The 10,693-nt window shown below is 39.4% G+C and overlaps 1 protein-coding gene across 1 annotated transcript; it reads left to right on the top strand.

The window, feature by feature from the left end:
- The first annotated feature begins 1,286 nt into the window (after positions 1 to 1,286).
- Positions 1,287 to 10,445, top strand: g6pc.2 (glucose-6-phosphatase, catalytic subunit, gene 2). Its single transcript, NM_001113088.1, has 5 exons — positions 1,287 to 1,531; positions 4,718 to 4,827; positions 5,520 to 5,622; positions 7,585 to 7,700; positions 9,844 to 10,445. Exons 1-5 carry the CDS (start codon positions 1,302 to 1,304, stop codon positions 10,353 to 10,355), a joined length of 1,071 nt encoding a protein of 356 aa, NP_001106559.1. The 5' UTR covers positions 1,287 to 1,301; the 3' UTR covers positions 10,356 to 10,445.
- The last annotated feature ends 248 nt before the right edge of the window (positions 10,446 to 10,693 follow it).

Here is a 10,693-nt window from a genome sequence, read left to right as displayed (position 1 = left end):
CAACTCCCCAATAGTAGATACTCTGCTGACACCTACCCAAAAAAACAAGAACTTAGTCATATATAAACAACTGTACAGGCCATTGTATATTGACCCTGAATTGCGAGCACAAGGGGCTTGGGAGGAAGTCATGGGAGCCCTCCTTGGTGATCAGTGGGAATGGATACTGTCCAACCCAAAACTCTCCCTCTCATATAGACACAGCCTGCTACAGCTGTACATGATACACAGAGCCTACTATACCATACAGAGGCTCCATGCTAAAAAAATCCTCACCCCTGTGTCTGAGGTGTGGTACAGAGGTTGGCACACTTGTACATAATCTATGGAGCAGTCTGGCTATTAAGCAATTCTGGAATGGGTGGCTCACAGCTGCTATCCCAGGTTGGGGTACAGGAACTGCCAGAACTTACCTATTAGCAATAGACCTGAATGATTCCTTGGACACTCATACAAAACTGTTCATCCTGAAAGCCATGTTCCATGCCAGGAGAATACTCACCCTGCACTGGAAAGACGCGACATCCCCCAAAACCCAGGAATGGAAAAAAGCCATGGATGATATGGCCGCACTGGAGAGAACTATTCTGGACAAAAAAGGCAAGCTGCTAACTTTTATGCAAACCTGGCGCCATTGAACGGATTACCTTGGCACTCCAGTCCCCTTTCCTCCAGGAGACCCTCTGCCACCAGCAGCAGTACCTCTGTAAAAAACAAATGTACTTGACTAGTGCAACAGGGGTGAAGCCCCTGCTTGCACTCTACTCATAACAAGAGCATGATCCCCATATTAATACCACTGTATCAGCAATAACATTCATCTTATGCCAATGCACGAATGTACCTATTTTTCTTTTCTTGTTGTTGTTTAATAAAAACAGTTTTTTTTTTAAAAAAAAGAAAAAAATTTAGTTTTTTCCCTTATAGAAATGACTATTTGGTCTCTTATCTAAATGTGGCTTACAATGTTGACTTAGGTCAGCAGAGGTTGTTCTGAGACTAGAAATCCATTTGAACAGGATTTGGGAAACAAGCTTGTGTTTTTTCACAGAGCAACAACATGCTAATCATTGATGGTATTTAATCAATAAATGGCAAAGAAGTGTGTTTGGAACCTAAAACGAATGGAACTCTCCTATGACGTAACCCCTGCTTAATCAGTCTTTTACCAGTTTTTGTTTGTAGAGGGTGTGGAAAAGCTCACTTTAAAATTCTATATAAAGAACAGACTCTGAGATTTAATTTAATTTAGCACCTAAATCTCAGTATTTCTGACCACTGTTAGTGGACACTCATCTAAAATGGAGACAGGAATGGAGAATCTTCACAGCACTGGGGTCCACATTGTACAGTACCTCCAGGAGAACTTTATAAAGTCACAAGACTGGTTTGTTTTTGTCTCTTTTGCTGCTGATCTTAAAAACACATTCTTAGTTTTATTTCCCATCTGGTTCCACTTGAGCGAGTCAGTGGGCATCAAGCTTGTCTGGGTGGCTGTTATAGGGGATTGGCTCAACCTTGTCTTCAAGTGGTGAGTAATCAACAAATTATAATGTTAGACAACATACTGCCTTAAATTGGATGAAATGTTTTATGTTATTTACTGTTGTCACTAAATTTATATATGATTTCATACAATATTAAGTAAAAATTTTGAATTTGTGTTTTTGAAAAAAATGTAAATTACATAGCAATCAAGTATCCCCTTTTTTAAAAATTCATGATGTTCCATGATGCTACAATTTTTATCTCCTTAACCAGTGTCGGACTGGCCTGGCCGACCCAGTGCAACTTCAAGTTAGCTTTGACCCAGGCACTCCTCCCCTATCCCCGATCGCGGCCACAAGAACAACACAGTGCACATGGGAGTGAGGTTTGTGCCTAGGCAGGGGGAAGATCCTTTACTGGGGACTGGGGCCCCTAAAGCAAGAAAAAAGCATATGGCACTCAGGACTACAAACAAGGGTAATACCCTTTTAAAAGTTTATTGCGGAGGTGCAACGTTTCGGGGCAATGTGACCCCTTTATCAAGCATACAAATCAGTGAAGGCAAGTGAAATTTATACAGATGCAATAGCCACAACCCCAAGTTAATTGGTAATTGAATAAATACTTAATTAACAATAATAATATCCAACCAACCTAGTTGTTTTTTTAAAAGAATAGAATTATATAATTAAAGTGCAGTGCATCATATACAGTGTAAATTCAACGTCAGTGAATTAATCTCATAAAGTGCATGGTATACATTAAAAACAATTTAGTTATACAAAACCGATGTGATCACATTTTCTTATTTCCCTCTGTTCTAAATCCAGTGTTGTAGTTGAATAGCAACAGTGTATCACCGTAGAGAGCCCATAGGAAACTAAAATACAAAGTATCCATAATCAGCTAAGTATCAAATAAAACCATATGTAACCAAATCCATAGAGGTACAGATCAAAGGAAGAGTATATCTTACCCCAAAACGAAGGAAAAGAATATCTATCCCTGATGTGCACCCAGGAAACATTTATGGCTTGTTTCTTATAAACATTTCATTTATGTTTTTATAGATAAATGTTTCCTGGGTGCACATCAGGGATAGATATTCTTTTCCTTCGTGTTGGGGTAAGATATACTCTTCCTTTGATCTGTACCTCTATGGATTTGGTTACATATGGTTTTATTTGATACTTAGCTGATTATGGATACTTTGTATTTTAGTTTCCTATGGGCTCTCTACGGTGATACACTGTTGCTATTCAACTACAACACTGGATTTAGAACAGAGGGAAATAAGAAAATGTGATCACATCGGTTTTGTATAACTAAATTGTTTTTAATGTATACCATGCACTTTATGAGATTAATTCACTGACGTTGAATTTACACTGTATATGATGCACTGCACTTTAATTATATAATTCTATTCTTTTAAAAAAACAACTAGGTTGGTTGGATATTATTATTGTTAATTAAGTATTTATTCAATTACCAATTAACTTGGGGTTGTGGCTATTGCATCTGTATAAATTTCACTTGCCTTCACTGATTTGTATGCTTGATAAAGGGGTCACATTGCCCCGAAACGTTGCACCTCCGCAATAAACTTTTAAAAGGGTATTACCCTTGTTTGTAGTCCTGAGTGCCATATGCTTTTTTCTTGCTATAGTGTATTTGGAGGGTGCCGATCCCTCTAGCAGTGTGCACCGGACAAAATAACTTTTGAGAGAGAGGGTGTGCGGATAAGGTCTCTGTGGTCTAGACTGGGGCCCCTAAGGCAACAGCCCCGCTGGGCCCCGGGCTCCCCAGTCTGACTCAACAGCACAAAAGTCTGCTCTTAGTGGTCCATAGGGCACCATGGATCACACAGCTAAACTTCAGAAGTGTCCACTGTTCTCTCCAGTGTTTCACTTTACTTTAACCTTAACAATGCAAACCTATGTGCCTATGGTCCCCAGTGCAAGATTTGTGCCACAGTCCTTTTCCTTATTGGCTCCACACCTAAGCAAATGCCCATGAAGTTCTTTAAGGTCCCAAGACCTGGGTGCAATTAAAAACCCCTGCAGCCCTCTACTCCCTTTCTGAAGCAACATTAACTGGGATGTTTGGGTTTGCCATATAATGGACAGAAATGGCATAAAATGTAAGGCAACATTAACTGGGAATTCAAGCCATGGTACATTAAATGCAGGGGTATAGTTGGCATATTATATTACAAATACACATTAGAATGCCCATAAGTATTCTATATATTTCACTACAGATTAACTGTTTTTGATTTGTTTTTGAATTATTAAAATATTTGGTTCAGTTCGCAGAAATGGCAGCAGAATGATTTAAAACCCTTGCTGTTTCATTTTTTTTTTTTTTGCTTACTTTTTATAATAGCAGTATTTATAAAGTTTAAACCTATTCCACAGTGACTTACATAAGGATACCTTATTTATACACAGACAAACTAAAATAGTAGGTATAGAGAGCCCTGCCTGCAAGGGCTTACAAGCTGTAAGGCATGTAATAAGTGAGACACAAGGTATACAAATATGTAACTTTGTACGGAAGTTTATGTTAGGGAAATATCACTAAGTGAAAGATAATGGTCAGTAGAGAGGAAGTGAGTAGGCTGATGGTTATGTTGGGAACTGATGAGTTTACGAGATGCTGAAGGTTAATAAGTTAGTGTGTAGGCCTTACAGAAGAGGTGAATTGCAGTGTAAGGGAGCACTGAAGAGGTCAGTTTGGAGTGTATCTGGTGATAAGGTTTAAACTGTAAGGCTTGAAATGCAATGCTGATAAACCTAATTGTATTCACATTGTGTGGAGCTGCCCCTACATTCTGGGAAAAAGGATTTGTAAGATGTGAATAATGTCTATTATGCTTCCACCCAAAGTCATATCCTTAGGAGAGTTAGCAGATATTTTACCATCAACTGTTAAAGGAACTCAATAACACCAACAACAGATAACAGATTCAACGTTGCACACATAGGTGCACATATAGGTTTACCTAAGTATGTGGCATGTAGGGGCCCCAATGTGAACATAACCCCCGTGTGATCTATCATTTCTGTCATCTCAGCTCCAGCAAAATCAACACATTTACATCATTATATGTGGAACATAATTGTCATGTTCTTTCCCACAGTACATTGTTTCTGACATGCATCATCATTCAGATACTGCCTATGCATACTTAACTTGACTAATTACTCTAATCTGATTCAAACAGGATCCTTTTTGGACAGAGGCCATACTGGTGGGTACATGAAACAACATTCTTCATTAATTCCTCAGCTCCCACCATCCTTCAGTTCCCTGTGACATGTGAGACTGGGCCAGGTGAGATTTGTTCCCAAGCTGTTTTTCAGTTATCTCTATGGGGGAATTCAAAAGAAAAAGAAAAGAAAATCAAAATGTTGTAAAAAATTGCCCTAATGGCACCAATAAATTCACAGACCAATTTTGCATAATTTTTCTATCAGTTTTGCAAAAAAAGTATTTTTTAAAGGCAGTCTTTGTGTTGTAGGTTCAAATATTTAAGACATTTTTACTATGATTTTTTATGCAAAAATATCTCCGCCATATTGAAAATGTTGGAGAAAAAAATGTTACCTTTTTTTTATACAGTCATAGTAAATCTGTCTAATCCCTATGGTTAGACTAATGGAAAACATTAATATCTACTACCTATAGCTGTGTACGTTTCACTGAATCTTATGGGAGTGCTTAAGACTTCTTGCTCCAAAGAAACCAATTAAATCTATTACTAGTTGGCTAATATACAGCTACTAATCATTGATTACCTTTACTATAAAAGCATTATGGCCAAGACACATGGGAAGTACACTACCGGAGATAACTTGAGTGGGAAAGTGCATGGAGCTATAAAGCATCAGTTTTCTAGAAGGCAGCGGTGTATATAGGCACTTCTCCATCTGCTTGTAGATAGGAATATGCCCGTGTGCCATCAACTTTAAATGCAAACTTAGAAATGTGCTAGTCTCACATAAAATAACCTTTATTTTATACAGGAAGCCCCTCAGGACATGCCATGGGTTCTTCTTCTGTCTACTATGTGATGGCTCATGCTGTTCTTTCCATTCTTCTTGAGAATAAGACTTCCCTCATGAGCCGGTATGTAAAATGATATGTTTCTATCTGTTTCTTACATTTACCTACACTGCAGTGCTTGTAATACTTTATTACTAAACCCAAGATAGACAGTAATAGCTTACCCTGATGAAGTGTCCCTTAACAATTTAGGTCATGGCTACAGGCAGGCAGTTAGAGACAGTATATGTTTAATGTGTTACGCCTCAAGTTAAATTAAATAACAAACTGAGGCCATTGATATAATTTAATACTTTCAAATATCTTTTTGATTTTTAAATGCCTTCATAACTATTATATTTACATGCAACACACAGTTGGAAGCCATGGCTAAAACATAATAGGGGTCAATAGAGTCCTTATTCAGTAGTATTTTCAGACCTATCAATAGATGTTTGGCCAATCCCTTTCAGATATCAGCTGGGCTACCAGGTTGCCTTACATACATAGGCAAATAAGATACCCAATAAATTGCTGGCTTAATGCAAAATGCACTCCATTCTTGTCAGCAATTTAATAGTAGTAAAAACAGGATGCTTGCACTATGGCTTTTCGTTATATAACACTGTTCTTTTTCCTTACAAAACAAGCCAACGATAACAGAGATAATCAAGGATCAACCCTGACATGAGGCAGAAAGCCAAAAATATCCAAAGTGATATTAACTGAAAGCTATTTATTTTCCATTCAACTGAACCTTGCAAAGCTCAGAAGCAAAAATGTTACTTCTTTTCTGAAGTTTCTACTGGTTTGCATTTAATAGGGTTAGAAGCTGGGCCGGTTCCAGCTACAGACTGGATTGGCCACTTGTTGCTTCCCTTCTCTTGCTTCAAATGAAAAGGATCTTGGAGCCATCATTAGAGAATATTTATTACTAGCCGACTGTTTGTTAAACTAATCTCTTATATACTGGATCTGTAATAAAACCAAATAATTTCTAAAACAACCCAAACTGCAATCTAATTAATAATTTACATATAGGCTACAATATCCTGTAGGGAACTATAGGGTTAAATCCCCAACTGGTTCAGGAAGTCCCCGTTACTATTACCTATGCCCTCTATTGGCCTAGGGGTGTTATGACAAGTTCCTGTCTGTAGTTAATATTATGGGAGGGAGCACATGAGTTTTCCTCTTTTAACATAAAGGGCTATTCACCTTTAAATTAACTTTTAGTATGATGTAGACAGTGATATTCTGAGGCACTTTACAATTGGTCTTCATTATTTATTATTTCTGGTTATTGAATTATTCTGCTTTTTGTTCAACAGCTCTCTGGTTGCTAGGGTCCTCCATTTTTTATTGTTTGTGGTTATTGAAATATTTAGCTTTTTGTTCAACAGCACTTTTGTTGCTAGGGTCTAAATTACTGTAGCAACCAGGAAGTGGTTTGAATGCGAGGCCAGAATATAAATGAGAGAGAGTCTGAATAGAAAGAGAAGTAATAAAAAGTAACTTCAACAATAAAATTATAGTCTCTGCAATAATTTTTGGTCGGGTTCAGTGAAAGCTGCAAATAATTTAAAAACTATAAATAATGAAGACCAATTAAAAGGTGGCTAAAAATTGGCCATTCTAAAACATATTAAAAGTTAACTTGAAAATGACACCCCTCTTTAACCTGTTCTCAGGGTTAGATGCTGGGGGAGAGCCTAGAGCAGAAGGCCTCAGTAAAGAAACTGTAAAAACGAGGTATTTGATAATGACAGTAAGATGTTATATTACACCCCAGATCTGTAAGAGATCTGAATGGTATAGAAACAAGAAACAGTAGATTAGAGGTACATCTTTCATTTATTAATCTGTTCATTCAACAGATTAATTCACAAATATTAACTAACTCCATGCCATCAGAGAAATATTAGTCCAGTCCTTTTTCTATGCTACTACTTGCTGTAAAGTAAAATATGGGCTTTTGTATACAGTAGGACTGCATCATTATGTCTCTGATAACACTGATTTATATTTTCTCTTGAATTTTCCCAGGTTTCAGCGTTGGGCCTTGTGGCTGTTTTTCTGGAGCGTGCAGGTCAACGTCTGTCTGTCACGTGTATTTGTGGCAGCACATTTTCCCCATCAAGTTATTGCTGGTGTATTTTCAGGTGAGCAAACCAATTTATCGTTTGCATTAAAGAGCCAGGACCCTCCCCCTATTTAACTGGTAAGTAGGCACCAAAACTTTCCTAGTGCGTTGCTATGGTGTCATAATAAACTCATAAAAAAAGGTAAAAATAAAAGGTTAAAACAAAAATAAAATTTAAAAATAAAGATAAAGAGTAGCCAAAGTAATTGCTGAAAGAGTAATAGTTAGTTATGACAGTGAGTAAGAAGAGCCATAGACATAGCAATCAGGTGTGAGAGAATGTGAGAAGCATATAGACCAGTGCTGTCCAACTTCTACGGTGCCGAGGGCCGGAATTTCTCTAGCATACATGGTGGAGGGCCGCTAATGGAAGCCAGTTTTGACCACTCCCCTTTTTGAAACCACACCCACTTCAAAACCACACCTATTTTATCACAATGGTGGTAGCACAGCAAAATCCCAAATGTTTGGTCCTTACTGTGGGGATATCAACCATCATTCATATGTGAAAGAATTATGTCATATTAAGATATACCCTTAAATTCCATATGCCTCCTCCTCCCCTGTGGATAGCAGAGCAACCCCCAGTACATAATTACACACCTTAGGGACCATTTAATGGCTATTTCCAACTGCTAACAAACTCCCACAACAAACCCATGCCAGGTTCACCTCCCACAAGCAGCATAGGGCAGGCAGAGTATGGCACACACAGGCAGCACTCTGCCTGTCCTATGCTGTCTGTGTGTGCCATACTCTGCCTGTCCTACCCTGCCTGTGTGTGCCATACTCTGCCTTCCCTAAGCTGCCTCTGTGTGCCATACTCTGCCTGCCTACCCTGCCTGTGTGTGCCATACTCTGCCTGCCCTACCCTTCCTGTGTGTGCCATTCCCTCCCTGACCTATGCTGCCTGTGTGTGCCATACTCTACCTGCCCTATGCTGGCTGTATGTGCCATACTCTGCCTGTCCTACCCTTCCTGTGTGTGCCATTCCCTCCCTGACCTATGCTGCCTGTGTGTGCCATACTCTACCTGCCCTATGTTGGCTGTATGTGCCATATTCTGCCTACAGTACCTATGTCTGAGGTGTGAAGAAGTGAACAATGGGAGTGATTACAGTCTGAGCCTGAGGTGTGAACACTGCAGGGGGTGAAAAATGCAGGTATTAAAAGGTGTGAAAAACACAGGGGATTATATATTTAAACAATACAGAGGGATTACAGCCTGAATCTGAGGTGAGAACCATGCAGGGGGCCAGTTAATCTCAGTACTGATACCATTTAATGCTTACACAAAGGTAAGCCATCAAAGCAGCCAGACATGTGGGGGGCCACACAGAGGGGGGTCGCGGGCCGCATGCGGCCCGCGGGCCGCCAGTTGGACAGCACTGATATAGACAGAGAAAAAAAACATACAGTGTTGGAGTGACAAGAAACATCTATATATATTGCTGCAGATCCATAAGGTTAATGCAAACGTAGGAGTATATTTATTATGCTATGTAAAAAGTTGAGTAAAACATCACTGGTGATGTTGTTCATAGCAGTCAATCAGATGCTTTGCTTTGGTTTTCTAAATGTTGAAATCTAGTTGCCGATTGGTTGCCCTGGGCAACATCCCCAGTAATGCTTCACTCCACTTATAAAAATATACCCCCATAGTGTAGTCAGAGAGAATTAACTTATGCGCACTTGCTGTAGACAGTACCAGAGAATACCCACTGACCCCTGGGGATTCCTAAGGATAGACCGGAAGGTGAGTGTGATCAGTAGGGAACCTGTATTCGGCCAAAAACGTCGGGAAGCCCATGAGAGAAACGTTATCTAGTCTGTGAGCCATTCTGTGTAGTGCCAAGTGGAGGTTGCAGGAGCTATCAGCGTTGGCAGGAACTGTGAGATGCTGAGTTATGTGTGGGCAGGATAGAGCAGTTAATGCTAACAGGGGGCAGTGTCCGGTTATCCACCTTCGCTATACCCCCGCAGAGTTAGTACCACAGAATCATTCCACACTGGGGCACGTGCTCTGTGTGCACACGTTCATTGCCATCTCATGATCACATCACAGAGAGAACCCTCTTTGACCCCTTGGGCACAGGCTTGCTTTAAAGACCGAAAGTGGTTCTTCTTTGAAATTAATGTCTTTTACTTTTAATTTTTTTCTAGGCATGCTGGTTGCTGAAATGTTTAACCATATCCAATGTATCTACAATGCCAGTTTCAAAAGATACCTACATGCAACACTTTTTCTCTTTTTCTTTGCCCTGGGGTTCTTTCTGCTTCTGAAAGTTTTTGGAGTAGACCTTCTGTGGACACTGGAGAAGGCCAAGAGATGGTGTGCCCGGCCAGAGTGGATCCACATTGATACTACTCCATTTGCTGGCCTCCTTAGAAACCTGGGTGTCTTCTTTGGCCTGGGGCTGGCACTTGACACTCAAATGTACAGGGACAGCTGTAGAGGGAAGAAAAGTGGGCAGTTCACCTTCCGCCTTTGTTGCATTATGATTTCTCTGTTGGTTCTCCATCTCTTCGACTCGCTGGAACTTCCTGCTGATAAGGAGATTCTCTTCTACTTTCTGTCTTTTTGCAGAAGTGTTGCTGTTTCCCTTGCTGTTGTGGCTGTCATCCCGTACTGCATATCCCATGCTCTCCAGTGGCAAAAAAAGAAAGTTACATGATCAGAATTCATTTGGATGTGTGATCTTAGGACATTAACAAATATTATAGGTAGTTATTTTTCGGTTACATATTCATGAAATACTGATGGAAACATTAGATCTGTATATTTAAAGTATTGGATAAATCAGGACTATGTGTGTAATTTGTATCTCTGCTGCTTTAATATGAAGAAAGTCAAATGGTAAATCTGAGTTCTGTTAAAAAATGTCTTGTTACATTCAAACTGGGACATCAAATGGCAAACACAAAAAGCCTCTAAAATGTAAGAAATATAAATATACTTGATCCCTACTTTACATAAAGAGAATTCTTTTGTAGGTCTTGGACCATACAGTCA

This window comes from Xenopus tropicalis, chromosome 10, assembly GCF_000004195.4.
Source record: "Xenopus tropicalis strain Nigerian chromosome 10, UCB_Xtro_10.0, whole genome shotgun sequence".
NCBI lineage: Eukaryota > Metazoa > Chordata > Amphibia > Anura > Pipidae > Xenopus > Xenopus tropicalis.
This window is presented reverse-complemented; position numbering and strand designations above follow the sequence as displayed.